The 14540-nt window shown below is 48.3% G+C and overlaps 1 protein-coding gene and 1 pseudogene across 1 annotated transcript; one reads left to right on the top strand and one right to left on the bottom strand.

Annotated features, from left to right (window-relative positions):
- Positions 1-544: 544 nt before the first annotated feature.
- LOC135535895 (cathepsin E-like) lies at positions 545-6864 on the top strand (the record flags this gene model as incomplete). Its single annotated transcript, XM_064962303.1, has 3 exons — positions 545-715; positions 5684-5782; positions 6664-6864. Coding segments are annotated over 3 exons (471 nt in total), but the record flags the coding sequence as incomplete, so codon positions are not given.
- Positions 6865-8893: 2029 nt separating this feature from the next.
- LOC135535893 (bestrophin-3-like) overlaps positions 8894-14540 on the bottom strand; it is a 12332-nt pseudogene continuing 6685 nt past the window's right edge.

Genomic DNA, 14540 nt, shown 5'->3' with positions numbered 1-14540 from the left:
AGGGTTAGGTTAAGGTTAGGGTCAGGGTTAAGGTTAGGGTCAGGGTTAAGGGTTTGGTTAAGGTTAGGGTCAGGGTTAAGGGTTAGGTTAAGGTTAGGGTCAGGGTTAGGGTCAGGGTTAAGGGTTTGGTTAGGGTCAGGGTTAAGGTTAGGGTCAGGGTTAAGGGTTAGGGTCAGGGTTAAGGGTTTGGTTAAGGTTAGGGTCAGGGTTAGGGGTTTGGTTAAGGTTAGGGTCAGGGTTAAGGGTTTGGTTAAGGGTTAGGGTTAAGGGTTAGGGTCAGGGTTAGGGGTTAGGTTAAGGTTAGGGTCAGGGTTAAGGGTTTGGTTAGGGTCAGGGTTAAGGGTTAGGTTAGGGTCAGGGTTAAGGGTTAAGGGTTAGGTTAATGTTAGGGCAGGTTTTGGCTCGTCAGGAAGTCAATGGGACGCCGGTCAGAAAAGTCCCTTTCGTCTCATCTTGTTGATGTATCCTAGTAAACCAAAATGGCCGCCAAATTAGAGATTGAATTCTTGTAAAAAGGTCATGTCCCTGTGAGTTCTGAACACAGGTTTTCCTCCACCTCTTCCACTGCAGTGTACAGGTTCAGGGGAGCCTTGAATTTCTGTCCCATGGCTGTCAGGCCATCGTTGATACAGGCACGTCTCTCATCATCGGCCCCAACCGTGACATCCTCGCTCTACAACAGCTGATAGGAGCTACCCCCACCTCCATTGGAGAGGTGATATGATAACGTTAAATACTAATCAAATCCATTTTATTTGTCACATACACATGGTTAGCAGATGTTAATGCGGGTGTAGCAAAATGCTTGTGTTTCTAGTTCTGACAATGCAGTAATAACCAATGAGTAATCTAACCTAACAATTCCAAAACTACTACCTTATACACACAAGTGTAAAGGATAAAGAATATGTACATAAAGATATATGAATGAGTGATGGTACAGAACGGCATTAGGCAAGATGCAGTAGATGGTAACAGGTACAGTATATACATGTAAACAAAGTGGCATAGTTTAAAGTGGCTAGTGATACATGTATTACATAAAGAATGCAGTAGATGATATAGAGTACAGTATATACATATGAGATGAGTAATGTAGGGTATGTAAACATTATATTAAGTAGCATTGTTTAAAGTGGCTAGTGATATATTTTCCATCAATTTCCATCAATTCCCATTAATAAAGTGGCTGGAGTTGAGTCCAGTGTGTTGGCAGCAGCCACTCAATGTTAGTGGTGGCTGTTTAACAGTCTGATGGCCTTGAGATAGAAGCTGTTTTTCAGTCTCTCGCTCCTGCTTTGATGCACCTGTACTGACCTCGCTTTCCAGATGATAGCGGGGTGAACAGGCAGTGGCTCAAGTGGTTGTTGTCCTTGATGATCTTCCTGTGAGGCATCGGGGTGGTGTAGGTGTCCTAGAGGGCAGGTAGTTTGCCCACGGTGATGCGTGTGCAGACCTCACTACCCTCTGGAGAGCCTTACGGTTGGCCTGGGGCAAGGAGATTAGGATCCGTGTAAGCAGGTCTGGAGCGGAATACATTGGAGAAGTATTAGGCAGGGATCAGGGGCAGGAAGCAGGACTGAAGACGAGGGACTGGAGGGCAAACCACCGAGTCAGAGCAGACGGGACTGGAGACAGGTACCCGAGTCAGAGCAGACGGGACTGGAGACAGGTACCCGAGTCCAGAGCAGAGCCCGGGACTGGAGACAGGTACCCAGTCAGAGCAGACGGGACTGGAGACAGGTACCAGTCCAGAGCAGACGGGACTGGAGACAGGTACCTGAGTCAGAGCAGACGAGGGACTGGAGACAGGTACCTGAGTCAGAGCAGACGGGACTGGAGACAGGTACCCGAGTCAGAGCAGACGGGACTGGAGACAGGTACCCGAGTCAGAGCAGACGGGACTGGAGACAGGTACCCGAGTCAGAGCAGACGGGACTGGAGACAGGTACCTGAGTCAGAGCAGACGGGACTGGAGACAGGTACCTGAGTCAGAGCAGACGGGGACTGGAGACAGGTACCTGAGTCAGAGCAGACGGGACTGGAGACAGGTACCTGAGTCAGAGCAGACGGGACTGGAGACAGGCCACCCGAGTCAGAGCAGACGGGACTGGAGACAGGTACCTGAGTCAGAGCAGACGGGACTGGAGACAGGTACCTGAGTCAGAGCAGACAGGGACTGGAGACAGGTACCTGAGTCAGAGCAGAGCGGGACTGGAGACAGGTACCTGAGTCAGAGCAGACGGGACTGGAGACAGGTACCTGAGTCAGAGCAGACGGGACTGGAGACAGGTACCTGAGTCAGAGCAGACGGGACTGGAGACAGGTACCTGAGTCAGAGCAGACGGGACTGGAGACAGGTACCTGAGTCAGAGCAGACGGGACTGGAGACAGGTACCTGAGTCAGAGCAGACGGGACTGGAGACAGGTACCTGAGTCAGAGCAGACGGGACTGGAGACAGGTACCTGAGTCAGAGCAGGCGGGACTGGAGACAGGTACCTGAGTCAGAGCAGACGGGACTGGAGACAGGTACCCGGTCAGAGCAGACGGGACTGGAGACAGGTACCCGAGTCAGAACAGACGTGGGACTGGAGACAGGTACCTGAGTCAGAGCAGACGGGACTGGAGACAGGTACCTGAGTCAGAGCAGACGGGACTGGAGACAGGTACCTGAGTCAGAGCAGACGGGACTGGAGACAGGTACCCGAGTCAGAACAGACGTGGGACTGGAGACAGGTACCTGAGTCAGAGCAGACGGGACTGGAGACAGGTACCTGAGTCAGAGAGACGGGACTGGAGACAGGTACCTGAGTCAGAGCAGACGGGACTGGAGACAGGTACCTGAGTCAGAGCAGGCGAGGACTGGAGACAGGTACCTGAGTCAGAGAGACGGGACTGGAGACAGGTACCTGAGTCAGAGCAGACGGGACTGGAGACAGGTACCTGAGTCAGAGCAGACGAGGGACTGGAGACAGGTACCTGAGTCAGAGCAGACGGGACTGGAGACAGGTACCTGAGTCAGAGCAGACGGGACTGGAGACAGAGTACGGGACTGAGTCAGAGCAGACGGGACTGGAGACAGGTACCCGAGTCAGAGCAGACGGGACTGGAGACAGGTACCCGAGTCAGAGCAGACGGGACTGGAGACAGGTACCTGGTCAGAGCAGACGGGACTGGAGACAGGTACCCGAGTCAGAGCAGACGGGACTGGAGACAGGTACCTGAGTCAGAGCAGACGGGACTGGAGACAGGTACCTGAGTCAGAGCAGACGGGACTGGAGACAGGTACCTGAGTCAGAGCAGACGGGACTGGAGACAGGTACCCGAGTCAGAGCAGACGGGACTGGAGACAGGTACCCGAGTCAGAGAGACGGGACTGGAGACAGGTACCTGAGTCAGAGCAGACAGGACTGGAGACAGGTACCTGAGTCAGAGAGACGGGACTGGAGACAGGTACCTGAGTCAGAGCAGACAGGACTGGAGACAGGTACCTGAGTCAGAGCAGACAGGACTGGAGACAGGTACCTGAGTCAGAGCAGACAGGACTGGAGACAGGTACCTGAGTCAGAGAGACGGGACTGGAGACAGGTACCTGAGTCAGAGCAGACAGGACTGGAGACAGGTACTGAGTCAGAGCAGACGGGACTGGAGACAGGTACCTGAGTCAGAGCAGACGGGACTGGAGACAGGTACCTGAGTCAGAGCAGACGGGACTGGAGACAGGTACCTGGAGTCAGAGCAGACGGGACTGGAGACAGGTACCTGAGTCAGAGCAGACGGGACTGTAGTGGAGAGAAAAAGCAGCGTGAGGCTTGGGAAAAACAGGATAAGAAAATCTATACAAGAACAAACAGCTTGAAATGGAGACTGACTGAGTCAGGCAGATCTGGCAGTATGGAAGTGGCAGGTACTGAGTCAGTAGGGTTCTTGATTATGGAACAGGTTGCAGCTGGTGGGAATCTGCGCTGCTTCAGCACACCTGTCTCCACTCAGATCACATACACAGAGAGAGGAGAGAGCACTGGGGGAGTGGTGCCAGGTTTAGGGAGTTCAGGATGAGAAGTAGGTGTGGCAGGAGCAGATGTAACAACTACTATTACTACAGCAAATACAGTTCCTTGAAGTATTATTTATGAACTTTGCAACCTTTTGCCACATTTCAGGCTTCAAACATAAAGATATAAAATTGTATTTTTTTGAAGAATCAACAAGTGGGACACAATCATGAAGTGGAGCGACATTTATTGATATTTCAAACTTTTTTAACAAATCAAAAACTGAAAAATTGGGCGTGCTACTACTACTGCTACTACCTCCACTACTACTACTACTGCTACTACTACTACTACTAATCCTGCTACTACTACTGCTACTACTGCTACTGCTGCTACTACTACTAATCCTGCTTCTATTGCTGTTACTACTTCTACTGCTTCTACTGCTACTACTACTACTGCTGCTACTACTACTACTACTACTACTACTACTACTACTACTGCTGTTACTACTACGACTACTACCACTACTACTGCTGCTACTACTACTAATCCTGCTTCTATTGCTGTTACTACTTCTACTGCTTCTACTGCTACTACTACTACTGCTGCTACTACTACTACTAATCCTGCTACTACTACTGCTACTTCTACTACTGCTGCTACTACTACTAATCCTGCTTCTATTGCTGTTACTACTTCTACTGCTTCTACTGCTACTACTACTACTGCTGCTACTACTACTACTACTACTACTACTACTACTACTACTACTGCTGTTACTACTACGACTACTACTACTACTACTGCTGCTACTACTACTACTGCTACTACTACTACTGCTACTACTACTATTAATCCTGCTACTACTACTACTACTGCTACTACCACCACCACTACTACTACTACTACTGCTACTACTCCTACTACTACTAATCCTGCTACTACTACTGCTACTACTACTACTACTACTAATCCTGCTACTACTGCTGCTACTACTGCTACTGCTGCTACTGCTGCTGCTACTACTACTAATCCTGCTACTACTGCTGCTACTACTACTAATCCTGCTTCTATTGCTGTTACTACTTCTACTGCTTCTACTGCTACTACTACTGCTACTACTACTACTAATCCTGCTACTACTACTACTACTGCTACTACCACCACCACTACTACTACTACTACTACTACTGCTACTACTCCTACTACTACTAATCCTGCTACTACTACTGCTACTACTACTACTACTACTACTGCTACTACTCCTACTACTACTACTACTGCTACTACTACTACTACTGCTGCTGCTACTACTACTACTACTACTACTAATCCTGCTACTACTACTGCTACTACTGCTACTACTGCTGCTACTACTACTAATCCTGCTACTATTGCTGCTACTACTTCTACTGCTTCATCTACTACTACTACTGCTACTACTACTACTACTACTACTACTGCTACTACTACTATTAGTACTACTGGTACTACTACTACTAGTACTACTGGTGATAGGAGCTGCCCCCACCTCCATTGGAGAAGTGTGCCCATGCCATGCCAGTCTCTGTAGAGTTACAGGGGCTGCACGAGGCTCAGTTCCATTTACATTCCAGTTGATTCAGGAAGTACACTGAAATTCCAATTCTCTTCAATGCTTTTCAATGAGGAAAATGTGTTGCAGTACCTGATTGACTGCGCCCGAATCTCCAGCCTGCCCCAGGTGACCATCACGCTCAACGGGGTGGAATACGTGCTCACTGCTGAGTCCTACGTCAAAAGGGTGGGTACTGGTCCAACACACAGTGAATGAACATGACAAGATTTCGGCATACATACTATTACTGTATATACTTTAACTTGTGTGTGATAATCATTTTAGTATAAATTATAGATATACATTTTTTTGTGTCCTACGATAGGCCTGTGTCAAAAAACATGTGGTGGTTATGATTGTTGTCATATTTCTGACACACTCTCTCTCTCCTTTACCCTCCTTCTCTCTCCTCCTCTCTCCCTCCTTCTCTCTCCTCCCTCCTCTCTCCTTCTCTCCCTTCTCTCTCCCTCCTTCTCTCTCCCTCCTTCTCTCTACTTCTCTCCATTCCTCTCCTTCTCCCTCCTTCCTCCTTCTCTCTCCTTCTCACTCACTCCTCTCTTCTTCTCTTTCCTTCTCTCTCCTCTCTACTTCTCTCTCCTTCTTCCTCCTTCTCTATACTTCTCTCTCCTTCTCCCTCCTTCTCTCTCCTCCTCTCTCTCTCTCCTCCCTCCTCCTCTCCCTCCTTCTCTCTCCTTCTCACTCACTCCTCTCTTTCCTTCTCTTTCCTTCTCTCTCCTTCTCTCTCCTCCCTCCTTCTCTCTCCTCCCTCCTCCTCTCCCTCCTCCTCTCTCCTCCTCCTCTCTCCTTCCCTCCCTCCTCCTCTCTCTACTCCCTCCTTCTCTCTCCTCCTCTCCCTCCTCCCTCCTTCTCTCTCCTCCTCTCCCTCCTCCCTCCTTCTCTCTCCTCCTCTCTCCTCCTCTCTCTCCTCCCTCCTCCTCTTGCTCCTCCTCTCCCTCCTTCTCTCTCCTCCTCTCTCCTCCCCCCTCCTCTCTCTCCTCTCCTCCTCTCCCTCCTCCTCTCTCCTCCTCTCCCTCCTCCTCCTCTCCCTCCTCCCTCCCTCTCTTCAGGAGTTGATGGGTGATCATGAGATCTGTTTCAGTGGGTTCCAGGGGGAGGATCTGCACTCCTCAACGGATCCTTTGTGGATCCTAGGGGACGTGTTCCTCTCTGATTACTATAGTATCTATGACCGGGGACAGGACAGGGTGGGCTTCGCTAAGGCCAGACACACACGCTATACAACGTTGGATGCAGAGATGGATAGATAGATGGGACGTGGGAAGGGTAAATGGAGCGATGGAAGTAGGGAGTCATGGATGGATGGATGATGGAAGGAAGGTAGGAAGGAAGGAAGGAAGGATAGTGGATGAAGCGATGCATGGAATCACCATGCTGCACCTCCTGTCATCATCACGGAGACAGAAGTGCTTCATGGGAAGGCTGAAAGGCTGTCTGTCCAGCATTATCAGTGGCTGTCTGGCATCTTTTGAGAATAATTCATGCATTTTCATTCTACTAAAGTTAATAAATAATTGTTTAAATGCAATCAGGTGTTTTTTTGTTGCATCATTTTGTGAGTGAGCACAATGATTAACAGTGAACGATGACTGAATAAATTATATTTTATTATAAAACAAACATTTGATGTTTATTAGGGTGTCAATTATAATAATGCTGGGTACACCCTTAGAGATCCTGTGAAATGACTCATATTAGGGCACAGCAGGCCGATATGTACTGCATGTCAGGGTCGATATGTACTGCATGTCAGGGTCGATATGTACTGCATGTCAGGGTCGATATGTACTGCATGTCAGGGCCGATATGTACTGCATGTCAGGGTCGATATGTACTGCATGTCAGGGTCGATATGTACTGCATGTCAGGGCCGATATGTACTGCATGTCAGGGTCGATATGTACTGCATGTCAGGGTCGATATGTACTGCATGTCAGGGTCGATATGTACTGCATGCCAGGGTCGATGTGTACTGCATGTCAGGGTCGATATGTACTGCATGTCAGGGTCGATATGTACTGCATGTCAGGGTCGATATGTACTGCATGTCAGGGTCGATATGTACTGCATGTCAGGGTCGATATGTACTGCATGTCAGGGCCGATATGTACTGCATGTCAGGGTCGATATGTACTGCATGTCAGGGTCGATATGTACTGCACAGCAGGGTCGATATGTACTGCACAGCAGGGTCGATATGTACTGCACAGCAGGGTCGATATGTACTGTATGTCAGGGTCGATATGTACTGCATGTCAGGGTCGATATGTACTGCATGTCAGGGTCGATATGTACTGCATGTCAGGGTCGATATGTACTGCATGTCAGGGTCGATATGTACTACATGTCAGGGTCGATATGTAGTGCATGTCAGGGTCGATATGTAGTGCATGTCAGGGTCGATATGTACTGCATGTCAGGGTCGATATGTAGTGCATGTCAGGGTTGATATGTACTGCATGTCAGGGTCGATATGTACTGCATGTCAGGGTCGATATGTACTGCATGTCAGGGTCGATATGTAGTGCATGTCAGGGTCGATATGTACTGCATGTCAGGGTCGATATGTACTGCATATCAGGGTCGATATGTACTGCACAGCAGGGTCGATATGTACTGCACAGCAGGGTCGATATGTACTGTATGTCAGGGTCGATATGTACTGCACGTCAGGGTCGATATGTACTGCATGTCAGGGTCGATATGTACTGCATGTCAGGGTCGATATGTACTGCATGTCAGGGTCGATATGTACTGCATGTCAGGGTCGATGTGTACTGCATGTCAGGGTCGATGTGTACTGCATGTCAGGGTCGATGTGTACTGCATGTCAGGGTCGATGTGTACTGCATGTCAGGGTCGATATGTACTGCATGTCAGGGTCGATATGTACTGCATGTCAGGGTCGATATGTACTGCATGTCAGGGTCGATATGTACTGCATGTCAGGGTCGATATGTACTGCATGTCAGGGTCGATATGTAGTGCATGTCAGGGTCGATATGTACTGCATGTCAGGGTCGATATGTACTGCATGTCAGGGTCGATATGTAGTGCATGTCAGGGTCGATATATACTGCATGTCAGGGTCGATATGTACTGCATGTCAGGGTCGATATGTACTGCATGTCAGGGTCGATATGTACTGCATGTCAGGGTCGATATGTACTGCATGTCAGGGTCGATATGTACTGCATGTCAGGGTCGATATGTACTGCATGTCAGGGGTCGATTTGTACTGCATGTCAGGGTCGAGCATGTACTGCATGTCAGGGTCGATATGTACTGCATGTCAGGGTCGATATGTACTGCATGTCAGGGTCGATATGTAGTGCATGTCAGGGTCGATATATACTGCATGTCAGGGTCGATATGTACTGCATGTCAGGGTCGATATGTACTGCATGTCAGGGTCGATATGTACTGCATGTCAGGGTCGATATGTACTGCATGTCAGGGTCGATATGTACTGCATGTCAGGGTCGATATGTACTGCATGTCAGGGTCGATTGTACTGCATGTCAGGGTCGATATGTACTGCATGTCAGGGTCGATATGTACTGCATGTCAGGGTCGATATGTACTGCATGTCAGGGTCGATATGTACTGCATGTCAGGGTCGATATGTACTGCATGTCAGGGTCGATATGTACTGCATGTCAGGGTCGATGTGTACTGCATGTCAGGGTCGATGTGTACTGCATGTCAGGGTCGATGTGTACTGCATGTCAGGGTCGATATGTACTGCATGTCAGGGTCGATATGTACTGCATGTCAGGGTCGATATGTACTGCACAGCAGGGTCGATATGTACTGTATGTCAGAAGAACATTACGACTTCTCCGGTTGTGACTGGTCCTTGTTCTCTTGGCCGTCATTGGTGTCCTTCTTGTCACTCTCATGACCATTGGACTCCAGAATGTCTGTCTCGGGGACTTGCAGTGCTTGGAACTGGGCAGGCTCAGCAGGAAAGTGGAGGGCTGTGGGAGTGTTTCGGCCTCTCCTCCTCCCTAGGCCTTGAGGACTCGGCAGGCTGTGCAGGGAGCTCTTTGACCCCTGTCGGGAGAACTGGAAGGACAGCTGACGTCTCTGTGGCTTACACCAGTCTTTGGGGACGTTCCAGCTCAACTTCTTGGGCCTCGGTTGGGTACAGCTGTTGCCCTGATTCGTGTTCAGGGCCGGAGCCTCCACAATGGGGGACAGATCTACTGGCGTCCCAGGCTTACTTGAGGCCTGCTCATGCCCTGTCTGTTGGGAGAAGGCCTCTATATGATTCAGGGGTTGTGGAGCCCCAGATAACGCCTCACACGTCCCTCCATCACCCCCATAACCACTATCCCCATGATCATCAGAAGAAGCAGGTGGACTTACCACCCACTGAGGCAGGTGTGTGAAGGACGGCGTACGGGGCTCAGTGTCCAGGGAAGAAAGAGTACTGCTAACCTCCCGTAGCGTATCCAGAGGGTGGTTGGGCGAGAGGGGGTTATGGGAGTTAAAGAGGTTGGGTCTGGGGAACAGAGAGTGATCAGGTCCTGGGGGAGCCTGGTCGTCTGATCCAGGGTAGTCATGGGAGTCAGGTCTGAAGGGGTAGAAGGCCTCACTGCTGTGACGTTTGAAGGAGGGCCGAGGAGGGACGAGCTCTGGGGGATCCTGGACGCTGAGAAGCCTACGCACGTGCCCCAGGACTGACTTTTGACGACCATGACGGAAGTTGTGATTGCTGTTGTGGCTGTCCTGTCTGTGAATGTCCATTTTGTCTGCCTCTCCGAACTGAAAAATGCCCGATAGACTGAAAGATAGAGGATATTACAGTGAATACTTTAGTCTAGATAGTATACAGGTTATGGATATTCGTTAATACGTTAGACTAGATAGTATACAGGTTATGGATATTACAGTGAATACGTTAGTCTAGATAGTATACAGCTTATGGATATTAGTGAATACGTTAGACTAGATAGTATACAGCTTATGGATATTAGTGAATACGTTAGACTAGATAGTATACAGCTTATGGATATTAGTAAATTCGTTAGACTAGATAGTATACAGGTTATGGATATTAGTGAATACATTAGACTAGATAGTATACCGCTTATGGATATTAGTGAATATGTTAGACTAGAGAGTATACAGGTTATGGATATTACATTGAATAGTAATGGTTTTGACTAGATAGTATACAGGTTATGGATATTAGTGAATACGTTAGACTAGATAGTATACAGGTTATGGATATTAGTGAATACGTTAGACTAGATAGTATACAGGTTATGGATATTACAGTGAATACATTAGACTAGATAGTATACCGTTTATGGATATTAGTGAATAGGTTAGACTAGATAGTATACAGGTTATGTATATTACAGTGAATACATTAGACTAGATAGTATACAGGTTATGGATATTAGTGAATACGTTTGACTAGACAGTATACAGGTTATGGATATTACAGTGAATACTTTAGACTAGATAGTATACAGCTTGTGGATATTAGTGAATATGTTAGACAAGATAGTATACCGTTTATGGATATTAGTGAATACATTAGACTAGATAGTATACCGTTTATGGATATTAGTGAATACGTTAGACTAGATAGTATACAGCTTGTCGATATTAGAATAGTAATTGTAATTGTGGATATTAGTAATAGTAATAGTGGATTTTAGAATAGTAATTATTGAATAGTAATGGTTTTGACGAGATAGTATACAGTTTATGGATATTACAGTGAATACATTAGACTAAATAGTATACAGTTTATGGATATTATTGAATACGTTAGACTAGATGGTATACAGTTTATGGATATTAGTGAATAGTAATGGTTTTGACTAGATAGTATACATCTGAGTCAGAATTATTTCAAATTGACTTTTCGTAGCAGGTTAGGAGAATTAGGTTAAGGTTAGGATAAAAACAATGTGATTTTGAAGGTATGGCAACGAGACTAGGAAAAGGGTTAGATAAAATGTGTCCATTTGACACATAAGCTGTATCCTCTCTAGCCATGCCCTCTTGTCCATCTTCTCTCAGACAGATATCTAGCTGAGGAGAGATGGGAGTTTTTACACACGTGCCCTTGCATACGTAGGACTTGAGTATACATTTGTGTGTGTGTGCGTGCGTGCATGTGTGCGTGTGTGTGTGCGTGTGTGTGTGCGTGTTTGTACAAGCAGCCGTGTGTGTGTGTGTGTGTGTGTGTGTGTGTGTGTGTGTGTGTGTGTGCGCGGACGCGTGCGTGTTTGTACAAGCAGCCGTGTGTGTGTGTGTGTGTGTGTGTGCGTGCATGTTTATACAAGCAGCCGTGTGTGTGCGTGTGTGCATGCGTGTTTGTACAAGCAGCCGTGGTGTGTGTGTGTGCGCGGACGCGTGCGTGCGTGTGTTGTACAAGCAGTCGTGTGTGTGTGTGTGCGTGTGTGCGTGTCCGTGCATGTCCGTGTGCGTGCGTGTCCGTGCGTGTCCGTGTGTGTGCGTGTTTTGCAAGCAGCCGTGTGTGTATGTGTGTGTGTGCGTGCGTGTCCGTGCGTGTCCGTGTGTCCGTGTGTGTGTGCGTGTCCGTGTGTGTCCGTGTGTGTGCGTGTGTTTGTACAAGCAGCCGTGTGTGTATGTGTGTGTGTGTGCGTGCGTGTCCGTGTGTGTCCGTGCGTGTCCGTGTGTGTGTGTGCGTGCGTGTCCGTGCGTGTCGGTGCGTGTCCGTGTGTGTGTGTCCGTGCGTGCGTGTCCGTGCGTGTCCGTGTGTGTCCGTGCGTGTCCGTGCGTGTCCGTGTGTGTGTGTGCGTGCCGTGTTGTCATGTCCTCACTCCAGCTCTCTGGTGGATCCGAGGAAGGAGGGATGCAGTAATCGGCAGCAGCCAGGGTGTAGGGAGGCAGAGCCTCAGAGTCGTTCAATGAAATGTCTTTAGTCATCGGAGGAGTTCATGTGCATCTCGTCCACCGCGATCAACGACACCTGAGACAACACAGGTATTGACTGAATGATCGATTGGCACAAATGACAGATCAATCAATAACATCGGCTTGGAAAAGACATGAAAACTAGTCTGGGTTTTACTGTAAGGCATTTTGCAACACATGTTTGGTTAATTGATTGATTGATTGATTGATTGGAAGTAACCTGCAGATTTCTGTCGATACCAGTTATCCTCGAAGTCATCATCATCCTCCCCAAATGGATTAATGAGCTGCTCAGCAACCTGAAGAAGAAGGACCTCTCACATCACTGCTCATTATCCCAGACAAATGTCTTGATACGGAAGTGATATCAAACAACAGGCAGTCATGTGACATCAGGGATTTACAACATTGGTTGACAAATTAAATCCCACAAGGCATAGATAATCTTACTGTCAACAGAAGTTGGGTTCCATACTTCCCCTACTGACAAATCCCCATTTGTGTGTGTGTGTGCGTGCCATACCTTGAGCCAGCTGGTGTGTGTCAGTCAGTCAGTCAGTCAGTCATACCTTGAGCCAGCTGGTGTGTGTCAGTCAGTCAGTCAGTCAGTCATACCTTGAGCCAGCCAGAGTAGAAGAAGAACTGTAGCATAGTGAAGATGGGAACGTAAAAGTCCTGGTCATGACCTGGGTAACCCTGAGCTGGGTCCAAGAACTGTCTTCCAATAATACAGGCAAAGATGAAGGTGTAGACGGCCAGGGTTACTACCTGGAGAGGGGAGAGAGGGAGGGGAGGAGAGATGGGGAGGAGAGGAGAGGGGGAGGAGAGAGAGGGAGGAGAGGGGGAGGGGGAGAGGGAGAGAGGGGGAGGAGAGGGGGAGAGATGGGGAGAGAAGGGGGAAGGAGAGAGGAGAGATGGGGAGAGAGACAGGGGAGGGGAGGGAGAGGAGAGAGGGAGGAGGAGGAGAGGAGAGAGAAAGGGGGAGGGGAGGGAGAGAGGGGGAGAGAAAGGGGAGGGAGAGATGGGGAGAGAGATGGGGGAGGGAGAGGAGATAGAGGGGAGAGGGAGAGAAGAGAAATGGGGAGAGAGAGGGAGGAGATGGGGAGAGAGATGGGGAGGGAGAGGAGATAGAGGGGGAGGGAGAGAAGAGAAATGGAGAGAGAAGAGAGAGGGAAGGAGAGTTGGAGAGAGGGGAGGGAGAGGAGAGAGGGGGAGAGAAAGGGGGAGGGAGAGAGGAGAGATGGAGAGAGAGACGGGGGAGGGAGAGAAGAGAAATGGGGAGAGAAAGGGGGTAGAGAAGAGAGAGGGAGAGGGAGAGAGAAATGGGGAGAGAGAGGGGGAGGGAGAGAAGAGAAATGGGGGGAGAGAGGGGGGAGGGAGAGAAGAGAGAGGGAAGGAAGGAGAGTTGGAGAGAGGGGGAGAGAAGAGATGGGGAGAGACACGGGGGAGGGAGAGAAGAGAGAGGGAAGAAAAGTTGGAGAGACAAATAGAGAACATGGTTTCACAGGTTGTCTTTGTAGCTATTTACAAGTACACAATGTCAATAAACACCATGTCAATAAATACCATGTCAATAAACACCATGTCAATAAACACAATGTAAATAAACACCATGTCAATAAACACAATGTTAATGAACACAATGTCAAACACAATGTAAATAAACACAATGTAAATAAACACCATGTCAATAAACACAATGTTAATAAACACAATGTAAATAAACACAATGTCAATGAACAGGATTTGTTTGACATGTGACCATGTGAGTATTTCCATTGTTGGCTGAGACCCTCATGGCCAAGTCATTCCACTGACGTGATTTACTGTCTGAGATTACAGAGCCTCTGAAAAGTGATCCCAGTCACGTCCAGGGTTTCATTTCATTCACAGTGCTGCTGCCTGAACAGCAACAAATCAGTCTACAAACGTCACATGAAACTTTACTTTAATACATTTAGTTGGACGGGGACCTTTAGTCAACATTACCGCAAAAGCTCATTTTCAACTGCAGTCCCTGAGC

The sequence above is a fragment of the Oncorhynchus masou genome, unplaced genomic scaffold (genome assembly GCF_036934945.1).
Source record: "Oncorhynchus masou masou isolate Uvic2021 unplaced genomic scaffold, UVic_Omas_1.1 unplaced_scaffold_5284, whole genome shotgun sequence".
In the NCBI taxonomy this organism is placed as follows: Eukaryota; Metazoa; Chordata; class Actinopteri; order Salmoniformes; family Salmonidae; genus Oncorhynchus; species Oncorhynchus masou.
Note: the sequence above shows the minus strand (reverse complement) of the source record. Positions and strands in the feature narration are given on the sequence as shown.